Here is a 19,300-nt window from a genome sequence, read left to right on the forward strand (position 1 = left end):
AAAAAAAAAAAAAAAAAAAAAAAAAAAAGAATCCTCCCACTGCACAAAGGAGATGGGCCAGGTCATCTGAAAGCGGGCAAGAGAAGGGCAAAAATCCTAATTTTCCTTAAGAAGAAATCAACAGATGATGCTGAAAACTAAAGGAAAATGGAAAAGCTGCAGCATAAACACGTTCTTCAGCACGAAGGAAGACGATGAAGATCAGTAAGAGCTGAGGTAAAGGTAACTGGGGAACAGTGAACTGCAGGTTTCCCTAGAAGCTTTTTATCATATTTGGCTCTTTAAATCATATACATACTTAACTCTAATAAAAACTGAAATGAAGTAAAAAAATATAACAACAATAAGAAAAATACTATAGCTCATTCATGTTACATAGCACGTTCATCCCCTCCATGGAGTATGCGTGATAAAAGGACAGAGCACTATCCTCACAAAAACAACTTAATATTTGCTCAGGTAAAATATTAATTATTTTAAATATTTGCCAAACACAAAATACAGACAGTTGAACAAAAAAAACAACTAAATAAATATAACAAAAATCATAAACATTTCTCTAATCTTATAAATATATGATTTATAGTTACATAATTCTACTTCAGAATTCTTATTTAATATTTATAACAATACTTATAATAATCAGAAAAAACAGTCACCTAACAATCATTTATTTGGCAACTCTCATGTGCTAAAAGTACCGAGATAACAGAATTTAAAGATAAAAATCTACACCAAAGAGCTTACAGTCTAAGGGGACAGACAGGTAAGAAATAATTAAAATATGACTGATGCTATGATAGATGAATTTATTACATTTATCGAATTGCAAAACATCTTTTGGGGTGGTACAGTATATTGGTTAAAAACCTAAGGTCTGGCCAGGCATGGTGGCTCCCACCTACAATCCCAGCACTTTGGGAGGCCGAGGTGGGAGGACTGCTTGAGTCCAAAAGTTTGAGATCAACCTAGGCAACACAGGGAGACTCTGTCTCTACAAAAAATAAAAACATTTTCCAGGCATGGTGGCACATGCCTGTAGTCCTAGTTACTTGGAAGGCTGAGGTGGGAGATGAGGCTACAGTGAGCGGTGATAGCACTACTGCACTCCAGCCTGGGCAACAGAGCAAGACTCTGTCTCAAAAACAAAATCAAACCAAACCTGAGGTCTGGCGTTAGATGGTCAAGGTTCAATCCTCATGTCTGCCACTGACTTAGTTGTCAAGGCCTAGAAAAATGATTTAACCTCTCCATGCCTCAGATTAGTCTTCTGTCAGGACCCATGAAATAGTAACAGGCTAATTCATTAGCTTACAAGTTTGATTTATAAAATTAAATCCCACACCTGACAAAAATGGTAGCTCTAAGTTCAATTTTACCAATAATTATATTCAAAGTGAATGGTCTAAATATCCAAATAAAAGGCAAAGATTATCCGAATGGATGAAAAACCAAGACTGAACTATAAGAGACTCACTCCAAATATTAAGAACAGATATACTGCAATAAAAACATGAAAAGCCATTTACATGCAGTAAGCATAAGACTCAGCATAAGACAGCAGCATTATTCATACAGTCAAAATCTGGCAACAATTCAAATGTCCATCAACTGGAGAATGGACAAAATATGGGCTAGCTATATAATAGTACCATCGGCAACAAAAAGGAACAAACTACTGAAATGCACCACAATGTGGCTATGCTCATACCAGATAAAACATCAAGGTAAGAGATATTATTAGAAATAAATAGGTATGTTTTAAAGATAAAAGGATCAATTCATCACAAAAAAAATCATAAATGCATGTACACCTCCTAAAAGAGCTTCAAAATACTAAATTAAATGGTGACAGAAGTGAAAGGAGAAATAAACATATCTACAATTATAATTGAAGATTTCAACTCTCCTCTCTCAGATAATGTAAGCCAACCAAAAAGGAAATCAGCAAAGACAGAAAACACTTGAACAACATCTTAACCAATCTAGTCTTATTGATATTTATAAACACTACACCTAATAACTGTAGAACAAACTTTGTTTTCCAAGTGTACATGGATCAGAAAAATGCAAATTACACTGGAAGATACTACTACGCACCTACTAAAATAACTAAAAGGTAAAGACTGACAATACCAAATGTTGCTGAGAATACGAAACAACTGAGCTCTCACACATTGCTAGCTGGAGTAAAACCACTGTGGAAAATGGTTTGGCAGTTTCTTCTAAAGCTAAACCTACAGTAAAGCATATAATACAGAAATTCTACTCCAAGAGAAACGAAAACATATGTCCAAAAAAGCCTTAAACACAAATATCCCTTAAAGTTTTATCTGTAATAATCCAAAACTGGAAAAACCCAAAAATCCATCCTCAAATGGATGGGCAACAAAATGTGCATATTGATAAAATGGAATACAATGCAACATGAAGAAAGAACAGTCACTGACACACTCCACACAACGCCAACGAATCTCAAAAGACATGCTGAACAAAAGACGCAACACACACAAAAGGGTGCTTTCTATGTAATACCACTGACATGCTCCATAACAGCTTAAACTCATCTATAGTGGCAGAAATTAAAATCAGCAGTTGCCCAAGGTGAGGGTTGAGGAAAAGCCACTGTAAAGAGGTAAGAGAAAAGTTCTGGGATGATAAAAATAGTTTTTACCTTGTTTGGGATAGTGGTTGCACTCCTTTGTCGAAACTAGGAGTCAGTATACTACTACCCATGGCCAAATTCGGCCTGTGGGCACTTCTGTATGGTCAGCAAGCTAAGAGTAGTTTTTACATTTTAAAGGGTCATAAAAATAAAAAAGAATATGCAACTGAGACTATATGTGGCCCAAAAGCCTAAAATATTTACTATCTGGCCCTTTACAGAAAAAGTTTACCAATCCCTGGTCAAGATTCATCAAACTGTATACCTGAAATGGCATAATTATTCTATACAAATGAACTCTCATTAAAGTTGATTTTAATACAACTCTCCAGCTGGGCTTGAGGGGCTAGTTTTCACAAAGACTGATTTAATTCATCCTGTCATTTTCCAGATGAGCCGATTTACCCAAAGCCACATAGCTAATGTGTAATGTTTTTACTCTTTATTTTGTGCTTATAAAATTTGAGACAAGTATCAACTGTTCTTTTTATCTTATGCTAAATCATTTTAATGCTGATGTGGAAGTATTACCTTAAAAAAATTACCTAGTTTTCTAAACTTCGGTTGACTTTGGGGGAATATCATTAACTCCTTTGTTAGCAGCAGTTCAAATTGAGTATAACTATAATGTCTAAACATTTTAAAGACTTATTAGATAACTGTTTCTAATGCCACGCTTTCATCTTCACCTAAAAGATAAAAATTGTATCCCTGTAGAGAGAAATCTCGGCTCCAAGCAGATGGAAATTAATGATTTTAGCAAGGCCCAGCCCGTTGCTGGAACAACTATGAAGAGTTCAGACCTCACTACCATGGTCCTGTGACCAGACTACTATACAAGCCTTGCATTGGTTTGCTAGGGCTACCAAAATAAAATACCACACACTAGACGGCTTAAAACAACCAAAATTTATTTACTCACAATCCTGGAAGCTCGAATTTCAAGAGCAAGGTGTTAGCAAATCTGGTTTCTCCTGAGGCCTCTCCCCTTGGCTTGCAGATGACTGCCTTCTTGCTGGGTCCTCACAAGTCCCTCCTCTGTGGCATGTGTGTGTCCTTGGTGTCTCTTTCTCTTCCTATAAGGATACTAGTCATACTGGACCCAGGCCTCACCCAATCAGCCTCAGTTTTAACCACCTCTTTAAAACCTAATCAAAGAGACCTGTCTCTAAACACAGTTACATTCTGAGGTGCTGGGGTTGAGCCCTGAACATTTAAACTGTGGAAGGGGGTTGAGAAGAAGTGACACAATTCAGACCATAACAAGCCTCTTAATTGGTCTTTCTCCATTCAGCTTGGCTCTCCTCTATCTGCACACACAGCAACTAAGGTATTTACAAAGTGCAAATCTGATCATTTTTATCCTATTGGTAACCTGCTGACAACACTGTAGGGGGCACTCTATTGCTCTCAAGATAAAGACCAAAACCCTCAAAGTACCTTCCAATACTCTCTGTAATCTATTCCCTGCTTATCTCACTGGTGTTATCTCTTGGCCACTTCTCTCTTATACTCTATGCTACAGTGGTTCTGTGAGTGTGTGTGTGTGTGTGTGTGTGTGTGTGCGTATTTTTTGCCACTGTATATTCACAACAGACTCCCATAATTGAAATAATTCATGAAAATCACTGACCTAGTTCAGAGACAGGGTCTGCATAAAAGGCTGTACAAGAGATTTAGGACAAGTCTTATCACTCTTTAACAATCATTGTTTGAAGAAGTATCCTGTAATCAATGTAAGAAATAGAGTAAGAAATTCTAGGAAACCTGATGCAGGTTTTTCCTTCTCAGAGAATAAGTTATTATGAACTAATATTTCAACAATTCTAAAATGAAATTAAATCAAGCAAAGGAATAATCATTACTTCTTTTAAAAAAAAAATCACAGTATAGGCTGGGCATGGTGGCTCACACCTGTAATACTAGCACTTTGGGAGGCTGAGGTGGGTGGATTGCCCGAGCTCAGGAGTCTCAGACCAGCCTGGGCAATGTGGCGAAACTCCGTCTCTACCAAAAACACAAAAGCAAGACTCTGTCTCAAAAAAAAAAAAAAAAAAAAAAAAATCTTAATGTAAAGGGATGTAAGCAGAATATTAATATAATCATTCCTATTATTCCCATTACCTGTTAAGTTCATCCAGGCATAAGCGCAGTGTTTCATAAGTTGTTAGAGCAATTTCACATTTCCTCTGCTTTACACGAATTAGTTCATTATCTTTTCTGTTTCCATGTAAAATAGTGACTCTGAAATATCCCCAGGTGTCCAATTCATCCTTCCAGTTGTAGAGCACAGAAAGAGGAGCAACTATTAAGAACATCTAAAAGAAGAATAAAAAAATTTTGTTGTTTTTTAAAAACTGAAAAATAATCCCATAGTGAAATCAAGAATATCAATAGTCCTCTTCCTTAATTTTGACATCTAGTTAGTAACAACAGATACAACTGAGTGATTAGCTATATCTGGACATTGAAGATTCTCAAAAAGTACTTTGCTATTTAATTAGCTTTTTATCAGGACATAATGGACACCTAACCTTGCTCAAAGAAACACGTGTTTTTTATTTCCCCCTACCAAAAAGGCATTTAGAAATAAGAGAGAAGTAACCTTCCAAAGGAGAGAAAAGAATAAAATCTAGACCCCAATAACAGCTTCAAAGGCTAAGTGGGTAATGTATACACACCAGCAGGCCACGTGTTCTTCTTGAAATATATGGTCTCCTTGAGCTCTCCTTCCTTTTGCATTTCCTAGTCCATTTCCTCTTCCCTCTCTCAGATACTCTCAGTTAAAGAACCAGAAAATTCACTGGAAAACTGAAGCTATCAGAAGAAAACCTCCTGGATGAACTTCTCTCAGCACCGTCTCAATAACCTATCTATGTTCATTTCCGTATATTTTGCCCTCCCACCTGTTGCCATGGATATGCTGTTCATGCTCTTCTCCAAAAACAACCCCTGAATGTACACAGGGGCTCCCATTCCTTCTCGTCCACCTAAAGTCAATGCTGCAGAAAGCGCCCCCATCTCCCCACCTTATTAACTTTTCTATTTTAATGAACTATGTCACCTACGGACAAGCATGCTCGAATATTTCCCAGAGTTAAAACAATTCAAAACACGAAAAGTAAAAAAAATCTCTTTTCCTTAACCCAACATCTGTCTCTAGCTATTACCTCATTACTCTACTCTCCCTCTAGCAAAGATCCTCAAGAGTTATCAATATTTAACTCTCCTCCTGTTCTCTCTCGAAACTCAGGTAAATAGGACTTCTGCCCTAATAATGCCTACCAATCAGTCCCTCTGAGGATCACCAACATCTCTCTGGATATTCCTCACATTCATGTACCTTTCCTGTACTAATCCAGAATCCTCTGTCATCAACCATGTTAACTTTTTAATGTTTTTATTTCTCCCTGTTACCACTATTCCTATCCTGTTATGTTTAAAAGGGTTACCAGTACGATTCTTTTCTAAAGTTTTATACTTGATCTACTTGACAGAGATGAACCAACTAAACATACAGAAAATATTCAGTTTCACAAAGAAATAATACAATACTGCTCTAAATTCTGCCCTGTTTTCTGTGAAACATTTCATCTAGGCCATTTGTTCACTCTAAAAAGTCAAATTTGTGACTGTGTTTTGGAAAGAGAAAGAAGAAAAAGAAAGAAAATCAACATGCTGAATGTGAGAGTTCCTTTTCCCAAGCCACCATCAAATGTAAGTACTTTTATACTTGATTCATCACCAAGTATGTCTGTCCTTTGGGGGAAAGTTAATCCTATGATTTCCATTTTTCTTTGACTTTCGAATATGAAATTAGGTCTCCAAGTACTAAGTCCAATTAGTGTCTCCCTTGGATTTTTTTGCATATTACAGGATGACAATGCTAGGTGCAAACTGCATCTGAGCACTCTTAGTAGTTTTCCACTTGAGAGGCCGTGCAGCGGAGGTGCCAATGAATCTAGAGTCCCGGCATCAGCCCTAAGATTGCAGAAGATGTTTAAAAATTAAGGTGGCAACATAATTTTTGATATTTCTTACAAACTTTGGTCTTCGAAATTATGAAAGGTGAAATAATGGTTCAAAAATTCATTTTGGTAGTGAAAGATGTCAGAGAACTGAGTTACGCTATTATGCAGAGTCCATGGAAAGTACATTAAGAACTTAGCATTTCCTACAATCCAATAAATAATATCTCATTGAATAAGTCTTTTTTAAGCAAATGATGCCAAAACAATAAAATGGAAAGTAGTGTCCAGCTGCTAAGTCACTACACACAAAGCAACTCTGGGAGCTATTCCTCTAATCCAAGTACTAACCAGGTCCGACCCTGCTTAGCTTCCAAGATCAGATGAGATGTGGTGTGTTCAGAGTGGTATTGCTATAGACATGGGGGAAGGGTGATAATTCTTATTCTGAAGCTAAAATACGATTTTATAAAACTGGATATAAAATTAACACAAAATTAAAATTCATTTGCTTAAATATTATTAAAATTAACAGAAGCTAGGTTAAACAGTGCAACTAGAGAATACTGAACTATTTGTATCTTTCAATAAATCTAGCTCAATTATTAAGGAGTTTTCTATCAAATCTGATTCCTCAGGAACTACGGCATAGGAAAACTATGTGGTGTGGACTGTGATGAGATACTCAAAGATTGTGTGATAATTTTTGTGGCAGAAGTAGTAATAGTATTAATAATAACCATTATTGAGCACTTACGGTGTGCCAAGGGCTTCAGAAGCAGTTTACAGAAATTAACTCAGGGACTTTACTCAGAAACACAGATGAGGAAACTGAGGTACAGAGATATTAAATAACACACTCAAGGTCATACTGCTATTAAGTAGCAAAGCAATTATTTGAACCTAGGTCTGCCTAATTCTAAAACTCTTAACTACCATGACATATCATGTTAGCACCTTCAATCGAAAAGTCTATGTTCTTGAGATGTATAACTTTATTCATCACTGTAACTTCAGTACTTCATATAGTACCAAGAAAATAGAAAGAGTTCAATTGATCAATGAATTAATACATGAAACCATACATGTCGATGCTAAGTTAGGAAAAATAACATACGTTCAGAGGACAGTGACCCATTATAATAGAGTTGAAACAAAGGTTCCACATGGGAAGAAGTGTGATATCAAAATGAAAAGTAAATTATACCTTTACAGAAAAATTACAGAACGTAAAATTGGAATCTTTGCAGAAAACACAAAGTTCTAAAAAAAAAAAAAGTCTCATATTTATCGCTACAATCTTAACTCTCTCAAAAATACCCAACATAATTTATACCCTACTGTGTGCATAGCTGATCATTTTTTCCTTCAGTATACAGAGATTATTTAATATACAGAAATTTCAGTTTAGAATCCACTGTAGTCAGGGGCCCTTCCAACTCCTTTGTATAAAAACAGCATAAGTTTTGACAGAATATCAAATTTTGGCATTAAATAAATTCATTAACTATGTTGGGTATTTTGAGAGTTAAGATTGGAGAGAGAAATACAAAACTTTTTTTTTTTAGAACTTTGAGTTTTCTAGCAAAGATTCCAATTTTATGTTCTGTAATTTTTCTGTAAAGGTATAATTTATTTTTCATTTTGATATCACACTTATTCCCATGTGGAACCTGTGTTGCAAGTCTACTGTCACTGTCCTCTGAGCATACATTATTATTGCTAACTTAGCATCGACATGTACGGTTTCATGTATTAATTCATTCATCAATTGAACACCTTCTATTTTCTAAGTACATGAAGTACTGAAGTTTGGCATTATGCCAAAACCTGATATTCTATCAAACCAGAAAGTTACAAACCAGATCAATAAATATCAACTCTTGCAATTAAAAAAGAGAAGTAAATAAGAAATATAAGAATGGAAATGACAAGCAAAGTTAACTATAAATTCAACACAATATCAACTAATATATATCAATAGGTTTTGAGGAGAAATTAGAGAAAATTTATTTTTCATAAGTTGAGAAAACCTGAGGAGAAACTACCAAATAATAACTTATATTATAAAGCTAAAATAACTAAAACTGTTCACCACTGGAAGAGAAATGAACAAATAATTAGGACAGAATAAGATGTCTAGAAATACAAATGAGTTTAATTTTACACAAAAGTGGCCCTTCAAATCACTGTGGAAAAGCAGACCTATTCAACAAATGACATGAAGATAACTGGTAACCACCTGAGAAAAATAAACCTGGATTACTAGACACCTACAGCAAAATACATTCTAGCTGAAACAAAGATACAAAGGTATAAAATGAAATCACACGTATTATAAAGAAACCATGAGTGAATGTGCTTATAATTTTAGAGTACAAAAAGGTTTTCTAGGCAAACATAAAACCCAGAAACTATAAAGACCAATACCTGTAACTACCTAAACATTTGTAAAATATCAATACACAATTCAAAGCTGACTCTACATGACGAAGAAATATTTTCAAAACATATAATGAGCAAAAAATTAGATTCCAGGATATATCATTAAGGACTATTAATCAAAGACTATGATTAAAACAAGAATTAGATTTAAAATAGCTTTTAAGCATCTGAAATGCTACAGCTTCACTCATAAAGAAATGTAAATCAAAGCAAGATAAAAATTTTAAATCTCTCAGACAGTCATAAATTTATGTTTGCTAATACCTAGTGCAAATAAAAAGGTGGAAACAGACATTCTTACACACCACTGGTGGGAATAAAGGGTAATTTAACTCTATTATCAAAAAGTAATCCCCTAAATCCCGCTCTACTATCTAATTCCAGTACTGAGAATTTATCCTACAGTTGTTGTTGCAAAAGTTGTCAAGATATATGCAAAAGTATGCTCAAGGGAGCATCATGTGCAACATAATCCTCTTGGTACATATGAAGAACTAAAAAAATAATGTATAGTAAATAAAATAATTATAAAATGTTTTTGTTAAATTGTCATTGAAATTGTTTCTGATGCTCGTATTATGATTGCTACAAAAATCCTCCTCTTTTGCATTAATTACGAATTTCACTTAGAATCTCTCAAGCTTCATCATGCAAGATAATATTTTATAATAAATTTACTATGATTCATAAAAACTGAATTTCAATCAAAACTTAGCCTACATCTAAAGCGCCATTCCAAAAATCAATGTTTAAAATGCAGAGCTTGTATCTTTTCCTTTAAGAATTTATTCTTGGCACAAAACATTCATGCATTCTTAGCTGATTTATTCACACCTGAAAAGCTGTAAATGTACATGAGATGGATCGTGCCACACACACACACCTCAGGCCCAGGCCCACCACTCCTTAATTTGTAACGCTCAGTTCATTAAAGGGCTTGCTTCAACAAGCTTCACCATTACTTTTTCAGAATTCAATTGTAATTCTGGCATTAGCATAAGAAATACAAAAGAACTGATTTCTTCTCCATTTCACAAACTGTCTTTTTAAAACGTACTTTGTTTTAAATGAACCAATACAAATTTATCTTTTAAAACTTTCAAAGTTACAATTTTTGTTTGTATTTACTTTTGGGAAATACTGTAGAATGTCACTGGTGATTCCATTAAAAACTCTAAATTCCAGTTCAGATGACTAACTCAGTATATGTTTGTGTTGATGCCAATGAAACAAAAGAACAAATCTAATAAATCCATAATAGTGGTAGAATGCCTGGAAGGGCAGTACCAGCAGGTCAGAACACTGCAGAAGCAGATGAGAACCAGCTCACCTGAAGAACTGAGCAACCCATCTTACACCTCTGAAAGCAAAACTCCCCTGCCCTCCCCACTAAAACTTTACTCTTCCTAGAAGGAACCTAAAAAACAACGATAAGCAAAACAAAACTCAACAAAACAGGTAAGGCAGTTGGAAAGACTGAGTCAAGAAAAATAATGGCCAAGTAATTTTAAGAAGGAAAAGTTACACCAGTCATCAAAGAAACTGATACTAGCATCAGTATGCAACTTTCCCTGCATAAAGCACTGTATATATTTTTCTAAAGCAAAATTTATTTGGAAGAATTCCACAGTGAGTGTTAGGACTCACGGAAATTTCCAAATTTCATCAATTAAAAAAGTCCTTAATACTTCTAAACAATTAAATAAAAAAATCCTTTCCAAGGAAAAAAGTCAGGTTGACATTGAACTCTCATCTGCAATATGGAGTGACAGAAGATAATAAAATGAGTTTTGTCATTATAAAAGAAAATTTTGAACTTAAAATTCTACAGGCAGATAAACCTATGGATAATCAAGTGTGACAGCAACACACAAACACAAAAAATTTACTGAAGAAGTTTTTTCTTTTTCTGAGACAGAGTCCCACTCTGTCACCCAAGTGGGAGTGCAGTGGCACAATCACGGCTCACTGTAGCCTCAACCTCCTGAGCTCAAGTGATCCTCCTACCTCAGCCCCGTGAGTAGCTGGGACTATAGGCACAAACCACCACACCTGGCCTCTGAAGAATTAACGGAAGACATTAAGCAAAAGTTGGTATGAACACAAACAGAAATAAACTGAACGTCATCACAAGAAAATTTAACATATTTCTTTCCAGATCCAAATGCTCAGACAAAAAGAAAATAACACTATTAAACATTTTAACAATGCAATTAACAAACATGATTAAATAGAAATATATAAAACCATGTGACCATGATTACAAAGAATGCACAATATAAGCAAAACAACAGAGACTACACCATGCACAACATCAAAGCATAAAAACTGATCCATGGATGTTACCACAAATAAAAAAATATCAAGGCTGTTACCTGATGCAACAAAACTAGAAATCGTCAAAAAGAGCTCAGCCCTCCTATCATCCTGTGCCCCAACAATAGCTATTCACTTGGAAATTTTAAAACTTCTCTTTTAAATAGTACTTGGGTAAAAGAGAATAAAAATCGGGGCTACAGATAATTTAGAAAAGACTAATGAAAAGACTACATATTAAAAGCGAGAGAACACAGCCAAAGGAGTACTGAAAGGAACTTTTTTTTGAGACAGGGTCTTCTCTGTTGCCCAGGCTGGAGCGCAGTGGCATGGTCACGGCTCACTGCAGCCTAGAACTCCCGGGCTCATGAGATTCTCTCACCTCAGCCTCCCCGGTAGCTGAGACCACAGGCACACACTACCACACCTGGCTGTTTTATTTTTTTTTATTTTCTGTAAAGACAGGGTCTCCTTATGGTGCTCAGGCCGGTCTCAAACTCCTGGGCGATCCTCCCGCATCGGCCTCCCAAAGTGCTTGGATTACAGGTGTGAGTAACCATGCCTGGCCCAAAGGAACACTTACAGCTTTAAGGTAATTTATTAGAATACAAAAAGACTGGAAATAAATAAATTAAGAGATCAACTGAAGAAGGTAAATAGCGATGTACATTATAGCAAGGAATTTACAGTTGTTCCTCCATATCTGTGGGTTTCATAACAGTGGATTCAACTAACTACAAACTGAAATACTAAAAAATTCCATCTGCACTAAACATGTACACAGACCTTGTCATTATTTCCTACACAAAACAATGTAAAAGCTATTTATGTAGACTTTACATTGCACTAAGTAAACTACAGATGATTTAAGGTATATGGGAGGATAATAGGTTATATGTAAATATACTATTTTATATCAAGGACTTGAGAATCCACACATTTTGGTACCCAAGAGAGGTCCTGGAACCGATTCCACATGGATACCAAGGGACAACTGTATATGTGTGTGTGTGTGTGTGTGTGTGTGTATCATATATGCACACACACACACATACATATATATATAAAGAGAAAAAGAAAGGAAGGAGAGGAATTTGAGTCAACTGAGGTAACTATTATAAGCATATTTTACCACATTATCAAATGAGTATCTTTGTTAACTTTACTTTCTTTCATTCTTGTTCTTTTTTTTTTTTTTGAGACAGGGGTCTCACTTTATTGCCCTGGCTGGAGTGCAGTGGTGCAAACATGGCTCACCGCAGCCTCAACCTCCCCAGGCTCAGGTGATCCTCCCACTTCAGCCTCTGAAGTACCTGGGACTACTGGACACACCACCACACCTAGCTAATATTCTGTATTTTTAGTAGGAAAGATGTTTTGACATGTTGCCCAAGCTGGTCTTTAACTCCTGGGCTCAAGCAATTCACCTTCCTTGGCCTCCCAAAGTACTGGGATTACAGGCATGAACCACTGTGCCTGGCCCATTCTTGTTCTATAATATTTTAAATATCAAGTATTTTAATATATTTAAAATATTACTTTTCCCTGTTTTGTTCTCTCTCCTGTCTGCTGTCACAGTTGCATAAAAGAGATATATATAGGCTCTGTAGTGACACTGAGAACCAGGGAACAACTGAATTCAGAGCTGAAAGCAGTACTTGGGCTATTGAATACTTAAAATACATTAAGTACCGTTATTATCTTCAGGATCACATTGAATCTGAGACTCAGGATGCATTTATGCTATTGAAAAACTAAGAGAATTTAAAATGACAGCAATTATAATATCTTGAGCCAGTAGTTCTGAAAAGTTTGCACTGAAATGGTCTTTATGATCGACAAAAGTAAACTTGGACTTCTCAGCAATCTTGTATTTAAGACTTGTATGAAAGTGTCTGTTTTAAAACTTATGGTAAGTAGTTCATTACCACATATGATAAAAGATTTCATAAAATCGCTTCATTTTTATTCTTATCTGGTTTCCTGCAGGCTGAGAATAGTATTTTTAAAAAGACATGTAAGTATAATATACTTTTTAATATTTCACTGCTTTATTAGAAACTGTTTTGTAAGAATCCTATATAACATATTTCTAAACATGCACTTATGAAGGAGAAAACTGAAGTGCGGACATGACTAGCTTTCACAGACATAAGGGCAGAGACAGAAATAAGCACAGACCTGGTCTTTCTGATTCCACCTTTCCTGTATTCGTGGAACTTATTTCATATTTTTTGGATGTAATTAGTCAGCTAGACAACTTGAAATAAGTTCATGAAGCACTTTTGTTACCAATATCTATAACTATCGCCTTTACATTCTCATGTAAATAAAAAACAATATAATGAAGCTTTTACATATACATTTACATATACATAACTTTACATACACATTCATAGAAGTTTAACAAATCAACCTAAGTAAATCATGTAAATCCAGCCAAGCAACAGATTAAAACCCCAAAGCAAACCCAAGCTGAAATTCTGTTTTGCCATTATGATAGTCAATCAAATTTAACTTGCGAATAAAACTGGTAATCTTTCAAAAATTAGAACTATAAAACAAGTATTTTAATAATATCTTTAAATCCTAAGGTTTTAAAATTTATACTAATACATTTTAATGTGTGATATTTAAATATTTCTATATGCTTTTGTAATACCAGCATCATGAGTCAAATATGTCTAGAGATTTTACCTTTTTTGCTGTAGAAGAAGGGGGTTCCTTTTCATACTTCTTAGTAAAACTCTGGCATGTTATTTTCAATATCCTCACGAGTTCCCTTTTTATGCAAAACTGCAGCCAGAAATGAAATAACCTGGGGAAAAAAGACTTTTTCAATCACTGTGTATAATGTATCGTGACGTACAAAATTTCACTGCTTACATGACTATTCAATTAGTGACAAAGTATGTACAAAGAGATTTGTTGGGTGGAAAATAGAACATGAAATATTAGTACAGATTTTCTTTATTTCTAATAACAAACAGTGTTTTTCACACTTGTAAACAAATAAATAAAAATCCTCACATTACCCTCTTTTCACAATAACTTCTACTTACCCAATGAATTCTTTCTTAATTCCATCACTTGAGACACTACCTTTTTATTTGTTTCTAACCATGGAAACTATCTCTTCATATCCTCTATTAAAATAAACTGTATACATTCTTGTTTCCACGTAGAAAATAAACTCCTTAAGGGGGATAATATTTGGCCCATAAATTTGTACATTTCTATTTATCTAATAAATATATGTGAAATGGCAAACTGTTATTTTAAGATAGACTAATTCATTAATATATACAACATTTTGAATAACAGCTCATCTCCAAAATCAAGTGAGAAAACAGACAGATAGAAAAAAGGAACCATAACCTCATATAATAAAGAGCAAGAAATACTGAATTGATTAGACTTTGAATCAAATGTTGGCTCTGATCGCTTGGCTGCTCTATGAACTTGGACAAGGTAGTTAACCTCTCTGAATAATATCTGTAAAAATGGCAAAAAATAATTTTGGTAGGGTTGTTTTAAAGATTGGGAAGAAAGGTATATGAGGTATCCATATGGAAGGAAATAATTGATCATTACCTTACAAAAATAAATTCTATAAGAAAAAAACTATGTAAAACAAAAAACTATGCGAGAATCAGAAAAATTATAGAAAAAAGTATACTTAACAAGGGTGTGGATACCTAGTCTGAATCCCAAATGATAGAAGAAAATAAGTGATACAGGAGAAGTGTCTGAAGAAATAAAAGCTGAAAACTTCACTGGTTTTTAAAAAATCAAGCCACAGATTCAAAATCTTCTTCTAAGAACCAAAACCAAAACAAAATGAAAACCAAAAACAAACGAACAAAAAACCACAAGCAGGTGCTTCGCTGAAACAACCTGAGACAGAAACACGTGTGTTAAAAGCAGCCAGAAAAACCACCACAGATACCCACAAAAAAGCAACAACCGGTCTGGCCACGGCGGCTCACACGTGTAATCCCAGCACTTCGGGAGGCCAAGGCGGGTGGATCATTTGAGCCCAGGAATTTGAGACCAGCCTGGGCAACATGGCAAAACCCCATCTCTACAAAAATGACAAAAATTAGCTGGGCACAGGGTGGCTCATGCCTATGTCACTAGCTACTTGGAAAGCTGAAGTAGGAGGATTGCTTGAGCCTAGGAGAATGAGGCTGCAGTGAGCCGTGACAGCACCACTGTACTCCAGCCTGGGCCACACAGCAAGACCCTGTCTCAAAAAAAAGCAAAAACAAAACAAAACAAAACAAATAGACAAGTAGCTGACCTTGCAGGAAAAAGAATGGAAGATACTACAGAATATTTGCAAAGTGATAATAAAAGCAACCTCTATTTTTATACCTACAGATGATATTCAAGAATGAAGGGTAAAGATTTTCAGACAAGACAACCAAAAAGTGAGCCAATCCGTCACCAAAAGACCCACACTAAAGAAACTATCTAAAGAATGTTTTCAGGTACAAGGAAAATGACTCTAGATAGAAGATCGGTGACACAGGGAAAAATTAGGAGCAACAAAATGGTAAATATATACAAAATATATATGTATATTGATTGACATTATGAAAATTAAAAAGTTTTGTTGAAATCAACAGATTAAAAGCTATGACAACAAATGTATATTAGTCGGAAGGAGCACAAGTGTAGTTATAATATTCTGAGGTCACCATGCTGTAGGGAGGAAATTAAAGTACTAATTTATGTTAGATTATGATAAATCAATGGTATCTATTGTAATCTCTAGGGTAACCATTAATAGAAAAATAAAAGAATGTGTACCTAATAAAAGGGGATAATAAAGTAATAGGAAACAATCTGTCCAAAAGGACACAAAAAAAGTGGGAAAAACATGACATGGAATAAATAAAAAGCAAACAGTAAAATACTAAGCTTAAATCAAAATATATTTGAAAGCACATTATATGGAAATGGACTAAACAGTCTAAACAGAAGATAAAGATTGTCCAAACAAAATATATTTCCTTGCCATTTACAAGAAAACTTCTAAAAAAAAAAAGGGATAAAGTTCTAATTAGAAAATAAAATGACAGACCATGTAAACAAAATCAAAGAAAACTGATACAGCTATATTCATATCAGACAAAGATGCTGAGGCAAAAAACTATTATGAAATTAAAGAGGCACACTTTAACTTAATATTGATAATAAATTAGTTCACTTGGAAATTTTAAGAAGTCTAAACTTATCAATAAAGAAAAATTTACTGAAATAAAAGTAGACAAATCCACAAGCACAATGGTAGATTTTAAAATAACTCAGCAAGAACAAACAAAATAATCAGTAAAGATAGAGAAGACTTTAATAACGATTGTCAGCCTTGACCTAGTGAACATTTGCTAGAACACTGCACACTACTGCAAAGCAGTTTCAGTTCAAGTACCCACAAAATAGTTACCAAAGTTGACATATGGAGCCCGGCGCAGTGGCTCACATCTGTAATCCCAGCACTTTGGGGGGCCGAGGAGGGCGCATCACCTGAGGTCAGGAGTTCAAAACCAGCCTGGCTAACATGGTGAAACCCCATTTCTACTAAAAATACAAAAAATTAGCTGGGCATGGTGGCGCGTGCCTGTAATCCCAGCTACTCAGAAGGCTGAGGCAGAAGATTCACTTGAACCTAGGCGGAGGTTGCGTTGAGCCAAGATCGTGCCATTGCACTCCAGTTTGGGCAACAAGAGTGAAACTAAGGTTGATGTATGCCAGGTCACAGAAGTCTCAGTACATTTCAATAGACAGAAACCATACAGAATATGTTTTTTGATCACAATACAAGAAACTAGAAATAACAAAAATATAAGCAGAAAATCTCCAAATGTTTGGACAGTAAGGAACAGAGTTCAAAGAACCCACAATATAAATTATAAAATATTTGAATTAAATAATGAGTAACAATACATGTTCAATTTGTAGAATACGGCTAAAGCTGTACCTTAGGGACTTAAATGAATATTACAGACAGTCCCCAACTTACGACAGTTCAACTTGCAATTTTTCAATTTACAATGGTGTAAAAGTAATATGCATTCAGTAGAACTGTAAATCAAGTACCCATACAATCATTGCTTTTCACTTTTAGTAAAATATTCAATAAACGATATGAGATTCAACACTTCGGTATGAAATAGGCATTGTGTTAGATGATTTTGCCCAACTATATGCTAATGTTAAGTGTTCTGAGCATATTTAAGGTAGGATAGGCTAAGCTATAGCATTCAGTAGGTTAGGTGTATTAAATGTGTTTTCAACTTACGATATTTTCAACTTACAATGGGTTTATGGGGACATAACCCCACTGTAAGTCAAGGAGCATCTGTATTAGGAAAGAAGAGGGACTATTAATCAGTTATCAAAGAATCTATCTCAAAAACTTAAGAAAATAACAGAAAATTTAACACAGAAAGCAGAAATTACTAAAAAATACAATGAAAATGATCAACAATGCCAAACCATCATCCTTTGAAAGAATTTTTTAAATAAACTCCTGGCAAAATTGATAAAGATAAAAGAAAAAAGGCAAACAAAAAATATGTATAACCCATAATAATGCTTTGCCAATAAATGTAGACATTTAGAGGAAATGTAGAAATAGAACTTATCAAAAACCAACACAAGAAAAGGAAATCTACATACTCATAAAACCATGAAATAAACCTGAATACGTAATTATAAACCTTCCACAAAGAAAAGTTTAGGGCCAGATAGTTTCACCAACAAATTCTACTTAATGCTTAAGAAAAATGTAATGCTAATCTATAACAGACCCTTTCAGGGTTTAGAAAAAGGGGAAAATACGCTCACCTCGTTTTATGAGTTCAGCATAACTTTGATAAGAAAATCTGACAAGAACATTATAACACAGGAAATTTACAAGCCAATTTATCTTACTCATATAGAGGTCGAACTCTTAAACAAAATGTTAGGACACAGAACACAGAAATTCAAAAAAGGAAATAATATATACCAAAACCAAACTGGCTATATTCTGCAAATATAAGTTTGGTTTAACCTTTGAAATCTAGGTATTAGGTAGTTATCAGCTAGGTATCTTAGGCATTACGCATAGCATTCCTAACTCCTAGATTCCTTAAAATGAGAATAGAATGACCTATTACAAAAAATATATTTTACCTGAAGCAGTACATTATTAGGCACACTGCAAAAAGTTGAGAATGTATATTTTATCACTAGAGGAACCACTAAATAAAAGCAAAGAAGTATAGATAAAAAGTCAATAGAAAAATTAAAATCAAATTCTAAAAAATATCACATCAACCCAAAAGACGGCAGGAAAGAAGAACAGAAAACAGGTTGTTCAAACTGTTCAAATCAGACTGTTTCTGAATGAACAGAAAGCAAATGTTATATCCAAATCCAAACATAAGAATTACATTAAATGTAAATGAACTAAATATTCCAATTAAATATCAGAGATTGTCAGAATGAATAAAAGAGCTGCCTATAAAGGACATTTCATAGTAAAAAAAAAACAGTCAATTCATAAGGAAGATATAACAACCATAAAGGTCTGTGACCCTGTAACAGAGCTTAAAAATATATGCAGGTAAAACTGGCAGATTAAAAGAAATAGACAAATCTGGCTGGGTACAGTGGTTCACACCTGGAATCCCAGCACTTTGGGAGGCCTAGGTGGGTGGATCACTTGAGGTCAGGAGTTCAAGACCAGCCTGGCCAACATGGTGAAACCCTGCTTCTACTAAAAAATACAAAATTAGCCAGGTGTGGTGGCACACGCCTATAATCCCAGCTACCTGGGAGGCTGAGGCATAAGAATCACTTGAAGAGGAGGCAGAGGTTGCTGTGAGCCAAGATCACCACGATGCCCCAGCCT

At 34.8% G+C, this 19,300-nt stretch overlaps 1 protein-coding gene across 1 annotated transcript in view; it reads right to left on the bottom strand.

The window, feature by feature from the left end:
• The window catches only part of ERCC6L2 (ERCC excision repair 6 like 2), a 136,830-nt gene that overhangs the window by 101,173 nt on the left and 16,357 nt on the right, over positions 1 to 19,300 (bottom strand). Inside the window, 3 exon segments of the mRNA XM_017871507.1 lie at positions 4,790 to 4,983; positions 14,092 to 14,137; positions 14,139 to 14,212. Coding sequence (XP_017726996.1) covers positions 4,790 to 4,983; positions 14,092 to 14,137; positions 14,139 to 14,212 — 314 coding nt within the window.

Source organism: Rhinopithecus bieti, unplaced genomic scaffold (genome assembly GCF_001698545.2).
Source record: "Rhinopithecus bieti isolate Rb0 unplaced genomic scaffold, ASM169854v2 scaffold_6063, whole genome shotgun sequence".
NCBI classification, from domain to species: Eukaryota; Metazoa; Chordata; class Mammalia; order Primates; family Cercopithecidae; genus Rhinopithecus; species Rhinopithecus bieti.